The sequence below is a fragment of the Cornus florida genome, unplaced genomic scaffold (assembly GCF_030987335.1).
Source record: "Cornus florida cultivar Cherokee Brave unplaced genomic scaffold, ASM3098733v1 CherokeeBrave_3.0.0_Hap2_Chr10, whole genome shotgun sequence".
Taxonomy (NCBI): Eukaryota; Viridiplantae; Streptophyta; class Magnoliopsida; order Cornales; family Cornaceae; genus Cornus; species Cornus florida.
This window is the reverse complement of record NW_026775580.1, coordinates 108,919,297-108,938,856: the sequence shown is the minus strand read 5'-3', so window position 1 is coordinate 108,938,856 and position 19,560 is coordinate 108,919,297. Positions and strand designations below refer to the sequence as shown.

Sequence of the window (19,560 nt, the reverse complement as noted above, 5' to 3'; positions counted from 1 at the left end):
TTTGGTTCACAGTGGGATTTAGCATGGAATTTGGTTCATTACAATAATATATTCTAATGCATGCAAAGTGCAAATCCTTGTCCGTGAATCAAATTCCCAAAGTGGGATTTAGCATGAAATTTGGTTGGCAAAGCAAAATGGATGAGGTTTAGAGGCTGATTTGTGTGACCTTTCATTTAATTGCTAATTATGTCAACAACCCTAGGAACAACTTTTGTTCACATATACATATACATATGTGTGTTTTCTGGTTTGCATGAACACATTTTATCTTTGAAATGCAATAAAATGTTAGTCAATGACACGCATGTATATATAATTGCAAAAATCCCTTCTAATTGAGTCATTGATTATCTAATATCTCTTTTATGAGTTTGTTTAACACTCAAACAAACAGAGCTTAAATTGCAAAAATTTCTACTATTATAACTCTGTTTTGAACCAAATAGCCCTTGGTTGATCTATCTAATCTTACGTAAAATTGTCGCTAGCAATAATGTAAAATTAGTAATGATTTTCTTGAACCTTCACTAATTATCACTTTTAGTAGTAATTAAGTCTTGAATCATGATTGTTCTTAGACCCTACCTCTTCTTTTCTTGGCCAGGATGTTTTCTGGTTCATATGTGATGTGTGTGAATGACTGAAAGGACCACAAATCAATTATACATGCATGCAAAATGACCTTGGGGAATCCATTTTCATAGTCGTATATATATACTTTATTTTCATTATCAAGTATAACAGTTTTAACCGATTCTTGATCAAGTGATAGTATACTATATGTTCAAGACTGAAATTATTTAGTGATAGACTTTTATTTATATACCATCATAAATATGACTAAATTTCATTTTTCTCAATAAGTTGAAGAATTTATTTTATTTTATTTTTTTACACAACAAGTTCAAGATTAGAATGTGAAAAGTTCCACTTAGATAAATAATAGTAATAGTAAAAATTTAGAACGTGGAATGAAGGATGTGAAATGCTGTTGCACTCCAATATTATCTAGTATGGTGGACTTTAAAGAGCATATTAGAGAAAAAATTTATATTTTTATTTGTATATATAAAAAATTTAAATCTCTGAAATTGCGCACTTATAATTTTTATAGACTATGTATAAAATTTAAATTTGGTGATTAGGTTTACCAGATGTTGGAGGATGTAAGCTTTAAATGTTCAATAAATAATTAAATATTGTAGTGGTGTGTATATGGTGTGCCTTGGTACAACACATCTTATCTCCAATAATTAGGAAAATTGTATGTCTGCCTTAAAAAAATCACTATAAAGTGCCTCCACATCCACGTAAGAGATATGATCTATGTATAACATATAATATATATATATATATATGTGTGTGTGTGTGTGTATATGTGTGAGTGTGTGGTAGTTAAGAGTGAGGATTGCCTAAAGTAATATTAAGATATATATTTTATGGCCATCATTGTATGTGACCATATTTTGTCTCTTTAGATGTAATAAAATGTTTCTCAATGGTCATAAAATAAAAATAAAAATCATATGTTTATTTTATAGGGAGACACCGACCTACCAATTAGATGAAAACAGTAGCAGAAATAATGAAGTGGATATCAAATTTATGCATTAATGTCCCCATATATATATATATCAAAGAAATAAAAGAAAAGAAAAGAATTAAACTAAAGTAATTGACTTGAAGAACTTGGTAGGTTGAGAGCACCTATCTTTGGCAGGGTTGAACCACCTAAATCTGTGATGAAGGTTATGGACTTATGGGTGAGACTGTAAGTTAACTCTTTCAAAATATTTAAAACGAATGAATGAAAATTTAATAGACTCTTTAACTTCATTTATTTAGGATAATATAACAGTCTCTTATCTAAAAGGCTAAAATTAATAATAGTTTTAATTATTCTTTAAAGTAAAATAAATTCCATTATCTTGATCACCATGTGACAAATGACAAAAGTTCTTAATAAAGCCTAAATATACATGACTAGACTCATATATACGGCCAATAATATACCTAACACTACAGTAAAATTTATAAGAAAAGAATTGTATGATAAAGTGCAGAGAGTGTTAGTTGTGTCACAAAATTCTGATATAGAATTTCACTATGGAAAAGCGAAATTGGTTGCGATTTAGTAAAATTGGTCGCATTTGGACAGAATGCTTGAAACGATGATTCACTTTACTAAAAACGGTTGCGCTTGTGCGTGAATTAATTTCTTATTTCAAATTGAGAAGTAGTTTAGCAGAATTGACATGGAATTCCTTGGTAGCCAAATTGTGAATACTTGTCTAACAAATAATTAATGTGAAGACTTTATAAATAGAGATGGGTGTGAGAGACTAATAGAGAGAGTGAGAAAGAGAAAAATAATTATAGAGAGAAAAAGTAAATTCAATTTGTGAGAAGAAAAAAAATATGTAATCAAATTTTGAAATAAAGATAGCAGTAAATAATTTGGTGAAGAATCACGTAAATTTGAGAAATAAAAAGAGTTTTCCTTAAATATATATATATATATATAGTTACCAATAGGTCCAAAACACAAGTTATGGTTTGGGTCAATATCTGCCAGCTTCTAGTCTTCACGCCTCATGATCATCTAATTGCTTCCAAAAATTATTTTCTCATGTGGACCCTTTCAATAATATAATCCGATGGTTTTCCTAAGAAAGGCAGCGCCTACAAAATAATCAAAGCCCTCCATCAAATTTTTAGGGATCCATCTATTCCATAAATTATTAGTCCCTCTGTCGTCACTATGGACCAAAATCGTCCCTAAGCAAACAGGAGACCTGTTCAGGTCGGTCCATATTGTAACGACAGTACAAAAAAAAAAAAAAAAAAAAAAACAAAGAAAAAAAAAGAACAAACAGTGTTATGGTACAGTATTTTTTTATAATTGACGTGGCCTAGGATGGATTCTGGGCCACACAATTGGATCGGTCCAACACGATTCCTGTTCGACAAGAGACGATTTTTGTCCGTATTATTACCATTCTTGATTTTTTTATAATAATTTATTAAATTTTTTAGATCCATAGAGAATTTAATTGAACTCGGATAACATGATCCAGAAAGATCTCTGGTTTAATTGAAAATAAATCAACTTATTACAAATTTGATTCAGCTAGGATTAAAGTTTTATTTGATCAAATTAAGATTAAATATTTAAAAATTTAAGAGTTGAATTTTAAGTACTTTGAGAACTCCTTTTAAAGATTATAAGAAAAAATTAGCATTCAAATGACGAGTATTATCATACTTCCTTTTGCTTAAAATTTCATCAATTTTAAATAATGCTTATTTTTTTAAGTGTCAAATACACTAAATTGAATAAGTAGTGCATATATCTAAAATTAAATAAAAAATTGAGTATTTAAATCCTAAATTAGGAATAGTGTGGTTCTAGCATGAGTCCCACTCTCAACCATTGAATTGTTGGTTCTAAGAAATTCTACAATACCTATATTTTGACAAATAATAGGTATTTTATTTAGGAGAGCTTTAAAATAAATAAAAAATTTTGATTGGAAGGGTACCATTTATTTGTAGACTTTTCAATGAGCCATGTTGCAACTTTCCATTATATAAAAATATATATGTATGTAACACTCGTACAAGCAATTGGAGAACTGACTATTGATAAATCCATTCGCTCCTTGTATTATATAATCACGTTTTGATTTACTACAATCACGTGACGTGGAACTAGTAATACTTTTCGACGAATGTGATTGGCGCATAGACTAGAGAGACAAGTCATCTCTAGTTCCACGTCACGTGAGCATATACTTGGAATATATTAATGTTAATCTATAAATTGTTATCTGCAATTATATGTACTCATATTTATTAACTGGGATTGTGACATGAAGAGAAGTAAACAAATTGAATTCCAAAAATGCCCCGAAACGACTTGGAATAACAAGGACACCTCCGACAGAATATGCTGCAAACACTAATTGCTCCAAACATTTTAGGGTCCTACCACAAGGCGTATTGTAGAGAACATGAACTCTTTTTTGTCTCCACTCTCTTCTTTTTCTTTGTTTTTTTCTCCTTTAAATAGTGTCTCTAGCTCGTGTGAATTACTAATAATCAAAAATCCCAAAATACCCCTAATTATCAATTTTCACAATTTTTTTTTTCTTTCAATAAAAATTTCAAAATGCCTTTTTGAATAAACTTTTGTGTATACAAGTATTTTTTATTTTTCTTTAAGGGCATTTTAAATATTTTAATATTTAAATTGAAAAATGACTTATTTCCCTAATTTAGAAAAAGTAGGGGAATTTTTTTAACACTAGAGAGTTTTTCACAATATATATATATTGACAAAAATGCCCACAACCACCTTGCTTTAACCAGAATTTAAACATTAATTTACAACATTGAAAAGTTTGGACTGCGTTGTGTAAATGTTCTTAAACAAGTCGGTTTTGTGCAGGGTAGTAAAAATTTAGTACATGAGATAATGTTGTCCATTTAAAATATCCTATATGAAAAAGAGTTAATATTCAAATATAGAATATGTAGTGAATATATATATATATATATATATATATATAGAATATCATTCAGATTTCTTTTCATCTATTTACTATTAGTTGAAATTCCAATGGTATGATATCACAATGAAATTTATTGTTCCAAATAGACAAGGTAAATAAGCTTCTCCCTATGATAGGACCATTTTCTAATATTGGTCCAAGGGTTGCATTGCATCTTATCACCAAATGGTTACTATATATATATATATATATATATTAATTATATTTCTGTATAATTATATACGGGCGATGTATGTATATGTAGAAGACGACAGCTCACTAACCTCGCAACAGCTCAAGCACTCCACAATAGCGTTTTAAGGTTGTGAATCCTTTAATCCATACTTCCTTTCAATATTACAAACATCAAGCTAATGTTGGTTGTGTGACAAAAACAAACTTCTTATTTCCTCTCTCTCCACTTTCTCTTTCTAGAATAAAAAAGGAGAAGAAGATGGAAGCGGTGACGAGGAGATAATTCAGCTCTCTCTCTCTATCTCTGATATCCCCATCCCCCCAAAAGCAAAATCGAAGACGCAAACTCTCTCTCTCTTCTCATTCCGCCATGTTTGCCCTCTTCTGAATTACTCCCTCTGATTCAGCGCACCGACACAATCTTCTCTCTCTAGAAACCTTTCTTCCACTCCGATTTCGCCTTTTGTTTCGTCCCAATTTCTCTCTCAATAAATTTCCACGCAATTTTTTTTGTTCTTTCAACCAAAAGTTTGTATCTTTCTCTCTATAATTTTCTTCCCTGTAAATCTGTTTTCCACCTTCAACTTTCTCTCTTTTCTCTCCCATTTTTATTCCGCCCTTTGTCTCTTCCTGTATTTGTTCTCTCTAAAACATTCAATAAAACTTCATCTTTCAACCAAAACTATTCGTTCTCTCTCGATATTTCTGCAAATTATTGTCGGTTTTCTTGTTAGATCGTCTTTGGTTACAAGTTTGATGAATTTTGACCAATTGGGTCATTGAGGAGTAGCTACAAAATCATGACTCCGGCTCTGATTGAGCCGCCGACATTGACGGAATCGTCGTCGTCGTCGTCGGTGGAGTCTTCTCCTTCGCCTCCCAAGAGATCTGGGGGCGAAAATCGTCCTTTTGCAGATCTCAGGGGGGTTCAGTGGCGTATAGATTTGGGGATTTTGCCCTCTTCTTCTTCCATAGATGATCTTCGCCGGGTCACCGCAGATTCTCGTAGGAGGTAACTTTCCTCTCTCTCTACACGTGTGTAGTTGGATATAGATCTTCACATTATATATATATATAATATAGTTTTTGTCTTTGTAATTAGAATGTATCAATTGATTTTGTGCTTAAAATTACTAAAGGGAAATTATATTTATTTTGTTCATTTGGGTTGAAATGATCACCTTGATTGAATTTGGAAAGTTCTAGAAATATGTTGTCAAGAATATTTTTATTCAATGAATTTTTTCTTGTCGTTCTATCTTATTTCAAGAACACAATTGGTTTTTGGCATAAAAATAAAGCCTAGTAATTTGGGTAATGGTTTTACTCTTCTTCTTAATGATGATAATTTTGTAATGATTTTAGTAGTTATTGGGGTTCATTTGAAATTCAATGAATGAAAAAGAAATAGAAACTACAGTTTGTCAACTTGTTTATGTTTCATTCCATGTTGAAATTTGGACATCTTGAAAATTGAGTGTCTTTTATTTCTCCCATATGTTTGGATGAGATGTTGAATATATATATTATATAGTTATTTTAGCTTTTTGATTTTTAATGAGGTTTTCTTCTGATTGGAAACCTGAAATTTAAATGTTGGGCTTTGGGTTTAAATTATAGGAGTTGCGACTTCAGGAATCGTTGATGTGATGGAAATGTATTGCTGTACTTTAAGCAGGGTTTTTATGCAAGGGGTTCAGAGTAAATGCTATTGCATTGCAATCTAATGTGGCTTATCTATTGCTTTAAGTTATTTGATGTTCTTTCTCAGATATGCTGCGTTGAGGAGGCGGCTCCTAGTTGATTTACACATACCTAAGGATGGAAGTAATTCTCCTGATCTTGTCATGGACAATCCATTGTCCCAAAATCCAGGTTAGATCTTATAACTTTTTATCGATCGCCTTACTCCTTTTTTGTACATATCGATCTAGGCACTGTCTTCTCCTTTTATGTCATGCTCAAATATAAATTACAAAAGTTTATTAAATTTTCTGTCTCGTTGGATTATCTCATTGGTGATATAATTTTACACGTGGAGTGATTGCTGTTTTATCTACCAATATTTAAAGCTTGCATACTGAAGTATGTTTAATTAGGCATCAGTGGCAAAAGGTAGTTGCATGATTGCATCACCCCAAACTGAAACCGCCACCACCTCTCCCTACCAGTACCAAAGGTCAAAATGGAAAGAAAGAATGTAATTTCATTTGGGGAAATAAGATAAAAGCAACAATTTTAATACAATGAATAAGATAAATAATACTAATAATAATAATTTATTGCTATATTTTGTAGTGTTGCTGCCAAATTAGATTTGTATGAACTGGATTTCCTTGTCGATTGATGCAATTGCCATTCTTTGTTGATTTTTCATGCAGATAGCACGTGGAGTCGCTTCTTTCGGGGTGCTGAATTGGAGAAAATGGTTGATCAGGATTTGTCCCGTCTATATCCCGAACCTGAAAGCTACTTCCAGACATCGGGATGCCAATGCATGTTAAGACGAATTTTGTTATTGTGGTGCCTTAGACATTCAGAATATGGTTACAGACAAGGTAAGTTGTACTGTTTCCTTATAAATATAGACTATCCAATGTTTGTGCTTCTATACAATTATTAGTTAGATACATTTATCTGTCTCTGTGTCTGAATAAATGAAACTTCGATTTTAAGTCCTCATTGGAATGGTGGGAATGCATATAACTGTTGCAAAAACTAAATCAGATATGTTTCTTTTTTTTCTTTTGGTTCAAAAAATAAAAAAAAAAAAAGAAAAAAAAAAAAGAAAAAAGAAAAAAAAATGACTACCCTATAATAAAAGAACATGAAAAATCACTTATTTTCTTTCTTGCAAATTCACATGATGCTCATTCCACAAGTGCAAATTTTCCCCTACTTTAAAGATGTGCACATTGTTTTTTATGTGTTATTCACCAATTGAACTAGAAGATTCTGTTCTTGTAAAAAATTACCTGGCAGGATTTGGGTCCTTCAACTTTTCATTACACCGTGCGGCAAGGACCCTTTTTGATCATCAATATTCCTGCTTTGCTACATTCTCTCTCTCCAAAAGTGCTTTATCTCTCGAGAATTTCATCTCTCTTATCCAAAACAGAACATGGTTTTATACTTTTATAATGAAAAGGCAGTTGTTTAATATCGTTCTTTCTGATTTTGTTTTCAGGAATGCATGAACTCTTGGCACCATTGTTATACGTTCTCCATGTTGATGTGGAGCATCTCTCACAAGTGCGAAAGCTTCACGAAGACCACTTCACTGATAAATTTGATGGAATCTCCCTTCACGAGCGTGAATTAGCATATAACATTGGTTTTAAGAAACTTCCCAGGTCCGTGGAAGGTGAAATTGACTCTCAAAAATGTTCAGTGAAGACTAGTAGTCTCGACGAACTTGATCCCAAGATACAAGCCACTGTATTACTAACTGATGCTTATGGGGCAGAAGGTGAACTGGGTATCGTCTTATCAGAGAAATTTATGGAGCATGATGCTTATAGCATGTTTGATGCTTTGATGAGTGGGGCTGGTGGCGCAGTTGCCATGGCAGAATTTTTCTTGCCTTCTGCTTTGGGTGGCTCACACACTGGTTTGCCTCCTGTTATTGAAGCTTCTTCTGCGTTGTACCAGTTGCTTTCTATAGTTGATTCATCTCTCCATAGCCACCTTGTTGAGCTAGGCGTTGAACCCCAGTACTTTGCCCTCCGCTGGTTACGAGTTCTATTTGGGCGTGAGTTTGCACTTAAAGACCTTTTGATGATCTGGGATGAAATATTTGCATCTGACAACAGTAAATTAAACAGAAGTGCTGAAAATGACGAAGAGTCCAGCTATGGGGTCCTCAATTCCCCAAGGGGAGCATTCATCTCAGCCATTGCAGTTTCAATGATACTTCATTTGAGATCTTCCGTGCTTGCCACTGAGAATGCCACTGCCTGTCTGCAGAGATTGTTGAATTTTCCAGAGAATATAAACCTGAAGAAACTGATAGCGAAGACAAAATCCTTGCAGGCATTTGCATTAGATGCTAATAACTCGACCCCACTGCCAATACATAATGGGGCGTATAACCTGAGTAAACCAATGATTGTGAGAGGTCATAGCGTTCCACCGGATTCCATTTCTCCAAGGTCTCCACTGAATTTGGTACCTGAGAGCTATTGGGAAGAGAAGTGGAGAGTTCTGCACAAGGCAGAAGAACTTAAGCATGGTAGCTTAGAAAACCAAGTAACCAACCGCAAAAAGGGTTGGTCAGAGAAAATGAGATTGAGTTTATCAAGAACCGGATCTGCCCCGTCCCCTTCTAGGGTTGATAGTGGAAAAAAGGACACTAAGTCATCTGTTAGGAGGAGCTTGCTGGAAGATTTGTCTCGGCAGCTTGGATTTGAGGAAGATACGGAGAAAACAGCGTGTAATGAAGTTCTTGACCAGAAGCACCCTTCATCTGTAGATGCAGAGGTGGATGGTATTTCTAAGAACTTCGCTTCCACAGCTGAGGAGAGGTGCTTGAATGGAAATGCCGGCAGTGAAGAGAACTCTCCTATTTTTTCAGATCCACCAAGCCCTCTTTGTGGAGCTAATGACCATGAAATTGAATCAGAGAGTAGTGTCGCGTCAAATTTATCCACTGATGAAAATGATGTTGAACCCAATAATGCTGAGTCATGTACGACTAACTCAGGCTCATCTCTTTCGGTCTTGGATTCCCCAGAGGACATCTCTATGAAATCTGGACAGAATGATGATTCTCCGGAAAACTCAGCAAGTATTATTGTGTCAAATTTGCCCACTCATGAAAATGATTTTGAACCCAGTAATGTCGAGTCTTGTAGGACTAACCCAGAGTCACCTCTTCCAATCTCAGATTCCCCAGAGGACATCTCTTTGAAATCCGGACAGAATGATGAAGCTTTGGGAAAATCAGCAACAGATTTTAAGGAGCGGAAGCGTCCATCGGGCAAATTCCAGTGGTTTTGGAAATTTGGACGGAATAGTGCCGAGGGGACCTCTGATAAAGGAGGTGCTTCTGAGGCAACAAAAGCTTGCGGTGGAGAGAGTAATCAGAAAAATGCAGCGATCTCTTCTACAGCTGATGGGCTTAGCACTTCTTCTGCAATAAGCAAAGGAGATGCCGTGGACCAGAATGTAATGGTTACTTTGAGGAATCTTGGGCATTCCATGCTTGAGAATATTCAGGTAATTATCAGAATTAATTTTGATGTGCCAGTGATTATGGACAACATTTTTTTGCCACTCTCTCTTATAACCTAAAACTTACATGCTTCTTCCTGCCCCTAATAAAGTAAGAAATTTGCTGATAATATGACACCAATATGTGAACTCAACAAAGAATTTTCACGGAACTCTTTTACATGAATCATGTTCCGCCTAAGGTCATAACCTTTGTTAATCCACATGCTATCATCATATCTTTCCTAACTATCTCAACTCATTTTATTTTTAGTTTTTCCCTTACCCTAGCACATTACCCTCGGTAAAGAGTGTCACTTTTCTTAACTGGTACTGTCTTTAATATCCACTTTCCACAATATAGTTCATTTTTATTTGATGTGTTTTCTGATGAATGGAAGTGATTCTTCATTGGTGTTGCTTCCATTTCTAATTTGTTAGTTATTCTCGTCTGGTGTAGTCTCGTAGAGGTCGTGAACCTGTAACTAACCATAGATACTTAACAGGTGATTGAGTCTGTTTTCCAGCAAGATAGGGGTCAAGTGGGATCAGTAGAGAACTTCTCTAAAAATGTTTTAGTGGGCAGAGGACAAGTTACAGCCATGACAGCTCTGAAGGAGCTTCGGAAAATCAGCAACCTTTTATCGGAGATGTGAGGTTGGAATTATTTAAATTTAATCTGTATATACATTTTGTAATTACTATTTCCAAGTGTCAGAAATAAATGAGTTTCTTCGGCTTCTCGTATCTTTTATACCTTCCAATGAATATAAATTTTGTTATGAATTTGAGTTTGATGTGTAAATAGAAGTTTCTTATTATAGTATTTTATGTCGAGAACTGTAATTTCTTACTGCAAATTTTCAGTAGCTTTCAGCGGATCAATCATATAAAACTCATGCAATGAGAATGTGGTATATGATTTGCATTTTAATTCTTTAATTGATGCATATTTTGGAAGATCACATATTTTTATGCATCAACCTTTGGAAAGAACTCGTGCAGTTCCAAAACTAGGGCTCATAAATTTGGCCTCCTTTTTCCTTGGATGCTTATAACAAGGTTCATTTGAATTCTGAATGTATCATACAACTGACAGCAAACTCATCGAAACAAACTCATTGAATACCGGAAAAAATGTTGTGTACACAATGATTTAAGTGCATGTTTGGAGTCGATGATTGGACTATCAAGAAAAAGGTCCATGTTTGGCTACTGTTTCTTTCATAAATAAACTCATACAACTTTACTTCCAAACGTATTCAAAAAGTTCCAAATTGAACTTTTGACTAAAAGCTGGATTAAGATTAAAAAAAAAAAAAAAAAAAAACGGGAAAAATCTCTATCACTAAAAGTGCTTCTCTTTACTTACCAAAAAGAACAAGAAAAAAAAATAGGAAATTTTCTTTTTGACCAAACGCAATTGAAAGTGAAATTTCAAAATAATTATGTTCTTGATCAAGATAGGGCCAACATTACCCTAATTGAGAGAGGGATGAGTCAATGTACGACCAAGACAACACTTTGAAATGGAAACACTTTCAACGAGTTAATGCAAACTTGAAAGCAGATAATCAGACTATCGACGATTTGTGGCAACAAAAATCAAACGAAAACATACCAATGCCAGGGGTCAGGGTCTAGAAGCAGAACTAAATGATCAACAAACTAGCCCTCAAGATGCTCAACTTGTCAAACCAATCCCTCTCTTCACAGAGCAACTCCAAACAGGTCAGGTCTAGTTAATATGCGAGGAGAGAGAAACTAAACACAGTATATTCCTTGCGCTTGGGATAAAATTCAACAACAATTCATCACAATTTGTTGGGGATGATTTTTGAATTGAAGCATGTCAAGGAAATCTTGAAATGAAAGTACATAATTATGTTAAATGATCAAAATGGTACACCCTTTGGTCTAGAATCAATAATCAGTGTCTCTCAGTACAAAAAACATGAAAAGAATCACATTGTACCGAATAAATAAAGAATGAGCTTGTCAACTAAGAGGATTAGCCTAGTAAAAAAAAAATTCAAAGAATACAATGGAATTAAAGAGGAAAAAAGAAAACAAAAGAAGAAGTTGATCTCTAGAGTAGCGTGTGGTTTCCCTGTGGTGGCATTGTACTCTGCGGGTAACTGAAGGGATCTCCAAACGGGTTTGCAGACCCCATATTTGGCATCTCTTGTTGAGGAGGATATTGGGTTGGATACTGATGAGGTACCATTGCCAGCATGTTTTGTTGTTGGTGCTGCTGCTGCTGCTGCATCATCATATGCTGTTGCTGCTGCTGAGCCATGATGGCCATCTGCACGTTGGTCGGGGGTGCTATGCTACTGGACATTGCAAATGGATCTTGCTGTTCAAATGAATTTTGCAAAGGCATTCCGTATCCGTACCCTGTATTATAGCCTGCATTCTGCAGCTGTATTTGTCTCCTGGCAGTATCATCTTCATACAAGCTATCAAGTAATAGCTTGTCAAATCCACCGGCCTAATACCACAAACCAAATTGTATTAGTCGTTTGATTATAAATAGTTACTTATAATTTTTCCATACACAACACTAGTACAATGACTCGTACATATAATGACTACAACAATTCTGGTGGAATTTCAAAAAAAAATCAATGATTGACATTTACTGATTTACAATTAGGGATGCAACTCAATTCTTGTTAGGTAACTATCATTTTTGCATTAAATCAGATCCTAAGTTCAGAGCGTCAACAAAGGCATTAACCCAAGTTAAGCGACCTTAGTTTTATTCGTCATGTTAATGCAAGCAACTAAAATACAAAGGCAGAACTGATAATTAAATTGCTCAACCTAAACCAAATGCTAGTATAAATGAGGTAATAGTAACCCACCCTACTGGTTCTTACAAAAAAATCTACCCTGAAAATTCAACTTTAATGCATTTTCAACCCATAACCAAACCAATACCGACTAACAAATTGAAAAAATTTGAACTGACATTCGGTCAGTTGTCTTAAATCCTCATTTCTATTAGTATTCACAACTTCAATACTACTGTTTAAAGCCTTCTGAGAGAAGGAAAAATAAAATGCAGTAAAAACTTAATAGTGGAGCAAAAGGAACAAACCAATTTGGTTTCTGTCATCTGGTTGTTATTAATGTTGCTCGGTGTGGTAACCAGAGCTAGCTCCCATCCTGAAGTATTTCCAATTTCAGCCAACGCCCGATTTGTTGACAAAGGATCACCACCTGAACAATATTGCAAGATCTTAGCACAAGTTCAAAATGGTGCATATGGACAATAGGATAATCAAGAGAATGACACCACAATTTCAACAAATGGTTCCTGTTGGAAAGAAAAGAATCTGGACTGCATCTATTGCCTGTTAAAAGAGAAGCACTAGATGTACTAAAGGAAGTCACAATTCACTAGTCCATTCTTCAAAGATCTTTGTGCTTGGCTTGTCCTAAATGGATAGTCATCAGCATCATTTGTTGGGACAGCTGAACATTCTATTTTTTGAAGTAAAAGAAAATAGATAACAATAATCACTCAAACAAGGTGAATTATGACTTTAAGGTCAATTAGATATAACTATTCCAGAGTTAAAACTTATACTACGTGAATCATGTTCTCAAGCAAGATAGGTATCAAAATTTCCCAATGAAAGTTAAAAACACTATACAGCTTACCAGGTGGGATTATGGCAAGAGCCATTGCATTGCCTTCCTCTAGCTCTGCAGCTTTTGGATTTATTTCATTCAAACCCTGGATACGCGCACACGGTAATAATAAAGTAAATAAATAAAACCATAAAAAGTTGAATAATAATATATGTTATTGGAATTCACTAAGACATTTGAATCAGAAAATCAAAAGTATGTTTATTTTTTTAAACTTACCAGTAGATCCCCAGTATCTTCAGTTGATATTAATGGTGGAGTTTCATCCTCACTCTTAGGATGAGGTTCTTCCTGTGCATCTACCATTGGTTCTTTATCTTCTGCTTCTTCAACTTCTTTAACTTTTTCTTCACTTTCTTCAGGGGCAGGTTCTTCGGGTTTATCAGGTTCTTGATTTGTCTCCTGATACTCCTATTGTTTAAATCAAAGAACAGACAAACCAAAATTAAAATATACACACACCAGCCCAAGATTTCAAGATAAGACATATATTTGTAAATAGTGAACCCGAGTCAATTTGGACAGGTTTCTCAGATTCAAATTAACCAAATATAATTTAGGCGAAATATGTGGTGGAAATTAAAATGAAAACAAGAACAAATAGGTAGGACTTGAAAATACATGGAAGTTCCATCATTAATTTGGTGGAAATTCAAGAATTATTAGACCAAATGACCAAATTTTTGAAAAGGTCGGGTTACATAAATTCAGGCAATGCTTCTGCAGTGTTGGGGTTGGGGGTGGGGAGAGGAAACCATGAATTGACAAGTTGACGACTGCGTGGAAGACTTTGCTTGTAGAGGACCACAGAAAACAACATCTATAATGCAAGAATTCAATCAATTATCCCGCCCAAAAGGTACTAGAATATAACTGATCATTAGGTGCCAATGCCAGTGATAAAAGCTTGGGCTGCCTAGTGTGAGAATGCGGGGTTGAGTCTGAAGGCAGTCACTTCGTGCAAATAATGACAAAGCTATGAATTCTACTTAGTTCACCGCTCCCAAGCCCAGCACCATCAACTAGTGAGAACTGCACAGGGTAATAGTTTTTAATGGCCCTTTAATCATTAAATATAATGATCAGTCTATAGATAAATTCAATAAAGGTAAGACATTTGTACATAACTTGTTCTGAGAAAAAAAAATTATTTGAGGATTTTCAAATGTTCAATCACTGAAACAATAATGGCTGTTACAGTCGTAGGATCTGAAAGATGCAGCTTGGCCAATTTTAGTTCCAATTTTTTTGCAAGAAAGTATCATTTCTTTCTTTACTCAAGACATCAAATGCACGACTGTGTTTGGTTTAGCATAAGACATGCAAGTTGAACACCAAAGCTGGGGATGACAATTGTCTCGATCGGATTATAACACTTCAGCAACCTAGAAGAAACTTTTTCCTTTATTCCTGACTTCCTCTACATGTATGTTAAGATCAAGAGGTTGTCAAGATTACACCATTAAGGTGTACAACAAAACCCAAAAAGGAGTTGTATATTATATTGCAGCATTTATCTGAACCTAATCAATAATATTGATGTTTTCAAATTATTTTACTCAAGAACCCTTTAGCTAAGTCCTTCCCTACCAAAAAAAGGAATGCTAAAGCAATAAGAAGACATTAATGGCACTGCTTTTTTGACATATATGTTTCAAAAGGGGAAGCCCAAAGCAAAATGGTTGAGTGCTCTCACCAGTCTCCTATTTGAAACTGAACCTGTCTGAGGTGCTTCTTTAATATATTCTTCCATTGTTGAAAGAAATGAAGGAGGAGGCTGTTCAATGCAGAAAACTCTAGTTATGAAAAGAAGTGCATCAGAATTGACTTCAGCTTTCCAAGTTTTGAGTATGAGAAAGAAACCTGTCTCAATGTTGGAAACTGAAAATTCCTAGCAAGATCCAAACCTTTACAAAATTCATAAAATTCAGCAAGCTGTTCAGCCTACAGAGAGGAAAGAAAGGAAAATAATTAGCTTAGCCAAAAATTTCAGCCAAATATAGCACCAAAAATAAATAAATAAATAATTGCAGCGAAATATATTCCTAGGCAGAAAGTGGAATTAACAAAAAGGCATATGTGCAAACCTGTTGGCCAGCTCTTTTGTAGATATTGAGAGCTTTAACTGCGTCGTGTTTGGACATGTCAAAGAACTGCATAAAGGTGAAGAAGTTAACATTGAATATTAACGAAGATTGTTAAATAGAGGGAGGATAGTCCTGTAATAGCGAAAATAAGACCATACCATGTCCACAAGATTGATAATCCCATCATTGATGGCACAATATATTTTGAAGCTCTCTTTCAGTACCTACATGATCAACACATGGAATTTTAATTAAAAAGTTTTCGAACAAGCAATATGTGCTATATGTAGATTCAGCATACTACATGGATAAAAGGTTAAATGTCTTAATATGAGATATTCCAAAGATTTAGGATAAGGATTGACTTTTGACTAATAAAATGTTCCAAATTGCAATAATAAAATTAAAAATTACATTCCTATGAGATCCCTCGTCGGGGATGAGATGCTTTGTAACGGAAATAATTCAAAATCGTTATAAATAATAAGAATCAGTCTCATGAGGTCCAAAAGAAGAATTCGAAAGTATATCGTTATAATAATTAATGGTGCATGAGCAGTATTGGGATTACAATACCCCTCTAGTCATGCATATGTTACCAGCCTACAGCTATCCAGGAATTGTGGGAAATAAATAAGAAACTCTACAATAGTGTCAACATTTCTACATAGTGTCATACAATCTGAACAAACTCTACAATAAAAGCCTCTGAATCAAAGAGAAATAATTTTAGAAAGAGAAATTTAAGGGGCAAAACACGCGTGTTGCTCACTTGCGCCCCCACCCAACAAAAAATTAAAAAAAAATAAAAAAAATCCTTAAAATGATCACGGTGTGGCAGTCACATTAAAATTCAATTAGTTGACTAACTCAATACACAGTTCAGTCCGATTATTAGCTTTCCTTTATATGCTCATAGACTTTTTGGGAAATTAGAATTTCATGAAAAAAAAAAAAAAAAAATGCTAGACCAGATCCTTTTCTGCCAGCAAAAAAAAAAAAAAAACGAACTTGTTTGAGAATATGCGTACCAGAGCCAAAGCATACTGTATGAGATAATTATGGTAAGCTGCTCCTTCAGGCTGCAAAAAAATTGGAGCAAATCAGTTTTTTTCTCCTTTTTCTTTTGAGGAGAAAAATGTGATAATAACAGAAGATAAACATTACAATTCAAGCTGTAGAGATTTCTCTCAAGGTAGAAAAAAAAAATAGGGAATATTGTCTCAACAGTTACCTGGCAACCAATTAGGCGGAACAGAAGCTGCTGCAATGCAGGTAGTTGCTCCAACAGCTCCTCACCACTCAAAAGCCGCGTTCTACTATGCACCTAATATTACAAATAGTCCTTCGTAGTGTTCTTAACAATGCAAGTGAAAAGGGATTAATCCTCATAGATGTAGAAAACACACACCTTGGTTGATCCCGGTGATGTTTTAGTTAAACGTTCTGTCTCAATGTCATATTTCAATATCCTAAAACACTCAAGTCGCTCTTCTAGAAAGAGTGCATATGTTCGAACCCATGCAGAGCAATCCCAAGCTGTGGGAACATATGACAGTTAAATAACAAAATATTGCTACATTTCAAAAGTAAAAGTGTATCCGTATCATCCAAGTAAGAACAACATGAAAAGAATAAATCAAGCTAATCAGTTTACCGAGAGGACTAGAGTCATCCTTGAAATTGGATATTTGGAGAATATGTCCTCTGTGTGAGTAGTTCAATAGCTCCTCTCTAAAGGTTGGATCACCCTCTCTCAATGTCCTATGAATAACTATCAATGTCTTTATGGCAACCTGTGGATAATCATCATTTAGATAAGAGATCAAAAAGTTGTACAACCAAGCTCCTAGCTCAACCATTTGATATATACTATATAGTATAAACAATGCATTTGCGACCATGTAACTAGGGCATTCCTTGTTAGCAAGCCTTATATATAGTGACAGAGAGTGCATGTTAGATGCAATCATGTGTGCCATATATTAGTTTTTAGAGATTTGGCAACCAAATAATAAGCAAATGCATAAACAAATAAATTCAATGATCGAAAATGGGAAGAAAAGTCTATACAATCCAGTTGCGTGTCTTTGACAATCTCCTGGCAAGAGCATGAATGCAGTAGGCCACATCTGCCCGTGGATGCAGTACTGATGTTGCAGAGAAAATTTCTATAGAAAAAATCAAATTAAACACCAGAAATAAGATAACCAGAAACAGATAGAAATAAGAAGAATTTCCCAAAAGAAAAAAAATAAGAAGAATAAATGCATATTGAACACGAAGATTTCAATTCAACAGTGCATTGAAATCATGTTTCAAATTAACAAAAATTCAGCTAAATTTCAATCATCAATTACAAAATTTTCAATAAGTAGAAAAAAATGGGGGGAAAAACATGGAGTCAGAGAGTTTCTATATAGATCCAAAACCTTAATCAATTGAATTCAATTATACAATCAAAACCAATGTTCACACAGAAATTTGATCAAACACAAAATATGTACATTTGTATATACATAAACTCACTTCTTACGTGCCGTTCCTTTGGAGGACCCTCAACGTGATTGGTGGCCTTAACAACAGCAATATCCAAATCCTTCCACAAAAATCAAACAAACATTACCATGAAGCAATTACCGAATAGTTCAAAAGATTAACATGTCAATGAATTTGAATTCAATAAAAATCTGAAAAATATCATAGCTAATTAATGAACTAAAATAATTTCCATCAAAATTGAAGGAATGACACACACACATACACACATTTATATTTATGATTATGAATGAATACCTTGAATTCACTATTGACCTTGGCAAGGCCAACCTTGGTGGAGTCTTTGAGCGCTCCATAGGCTTTTCGAAAGCTGTGAAAGGTACCCATTTGCCCTGAGGGCCTAACCTATATGGAAAATCTCTTCTTTTGATCAGAATTAAGAAGAAGAGAGAGAAAGAAGAGGCCAGAAGAAGGTGATCTTCTTCTCTGGTAATCACAACGGTGTGCGTCCAACAAGAAACAAATAAAAAAACGACTCTCTTTCTCTCTCCTCTTAAAATTTTTTTTTTTTTTCTTTCTCTCCAAAAATGTGCTCAAAGATGAAGATTGAAGAGGTCGTTCAAGGGTGAAGTTTGGTCGTTTAGCAGTTGTCGGAGGTTAGCTAATAATCATTTGATCGGAAATAATAAAAAGGTTCTTTTTGTTTTATTATTGGAATTATTCAATTACCTAACATCAAGACTATAAATAGTGACTTAATTGGGAGCAAAACGAGGTTGATTTGGACCCCACTTGAAGATTTCGTCTTATTGGTTGAAACGTAGTACGGGTGTAAGAAAAGAAGCCCAGTCTGGCAATTCCGTGTGAAACACGTGCTTTTGCTGAGGGGGCCGAGGTGCTATATAACTATTTTTATATACTAATAGTTATATAGTTATACTAATCAAAGGCAACATTTGTCAATTCCTTTAAATATAATATATTAATTTAATTAATTTTGTAAACTATACTAAGGAAACATTCTGCATGGAATTATTCTGTAAACTCTTTCATATATTTTATACAGAAAATTTATTCCAACCTCAATTTCAAACAATTTACTTTAACCACTTCAATATTCATAAACCTCAATTTGTGGATGGAGCCAAAAATTTTGAATTAGATAGGGTGACAAACTTGAATTATATATATAATTAAAAAAAAATTAAAAAAAAGTAATTGTAATATAATTTTCTGTACAATATTAGTCTTGGTATATTTATTGATGAAAATATAATTTAAACAAAATGAGAAGAATGCAATTGAAATAAATAGAGATGGAAAATTAATTCCAACGTCAATTTAGCCGA

The 19,560-nt window shown here is 34.1% G+C and overlaps 2 protein-coding genes across 3 annotated transcripts; one reads left to right on the top strand and one right to left on the bottom strand.

Annotated features, from left to right (window-relative positions):
- The first annotated feature begins 4,905 nt into the window (after positions 1-4,905).
- Positions 4,906-10,788, top strand: LOC132276955 (uncharacterized). Of its 2 annotated transcripts, XM_059778609.1 has the most exons (6): positions 4,906-5,763; positions 6,523-6,626; positions 7,133-7,309; positions 7,939-9,537; positions 9,637-9,968; positions 10,469-10,788. In XM_059778609.1, the coding sequence occupies exons 1-6, from the start codon at positions 5,552-5,554 to the stop codon at positions 10,616-10,618; spliced, it is 2,574 nt and encodes an 857-aa protein (XP_059634592.1). In that variant the 5' UTR covers positions 4,906-5,551; the 3' UTR covers positions 10,619-10,788. The 2 variants fall into 2 exon arrangements, with proteins under 2 accessions (XP_059634592.1, XP_059634591.1); XM_059778608.1 differs by having other exon boundaries at positions 7,939-9,968.
- Positions 10,789-11,799: 1,011 nt separating this feature from the next.
- On the bottom strand, positions 11,800-18,906 carry LOC132276956 (putative clathrin assembly protein At5g57200). Its single transcript, XM_059778610.1, has 15 exons — positions 18,509-18,906; positions 18,242-18,311; positions 17,786-17,883; positions 17,370-17,508; positions 17,124-17,251; positions 16,947-17,039; positions 16,744-16,794; positions 15,871-15,936; positions 15,713-15,778; positions 15,489-15,569; positions 15,322-15,402; positions 13,845-14,036; positions 13,635-13,710; positions 13,069-13,190; positions 11,800-12,456 (listed from the first exon to the last, which is right to left on the bottom strand). Exons 1-15 carry the CDS (start codon positions 18,596-18,598, stop codon positions 12,052-12,054), a joined length of 1,758 nt encoding a protein of 585 aa, XP_059634593.1. The 5' UTR covers positions 18,599-18,906; the 3' UTR covers positions 11,800-12,051.
- Between the last annotated feature and the right edge of the window lie 654 nt (positions 18,907-19,560).

Coding starts and splice junctions, on each gene's coding strand:
- LOC132276955 (XM_059778608.1), top strand. CDS start 5,552: ATGACTCCGGCTCTGATTGAGCCGCCGACATTGACGGAATCGTCGTCG. Junction 5,764..6,522: donor ACCGCAGATTCTCGTAGGAG/GTAACTTTCCTC, acceptor GTTCTTTCTCAG/ATATGCTGCGTTGAGGAGGC. Junction 7,310..7,938: donor AGAATATGGTTACAGACAAG/GTAAGTTGTACT, acceptor TTTTGTTTTCAG/GAATGCATGAACTCTTGGCA.
- LOC132276956 (XM_059778610.1), bottom strand. CDS start 18,598: ATGGGTACCTTTCACAGCTTTCGAAAAGCCTATGGAGCGCTCAAAGAC. Junction 17,884..18,241: donor AAAGGAACGGCACGTAAGAA/GTGAGTTTATGT, acceptor TTTTTTCTATAG/AAATTTTCTCTGCAACATCA. Junction 15,403..15,488: donor AGTTTCCAACATTGAGACAG/GTTTCTTTCTCA, acceptor TGCATTGAACAG/CCTCCTCCTTCATTTCTTTC.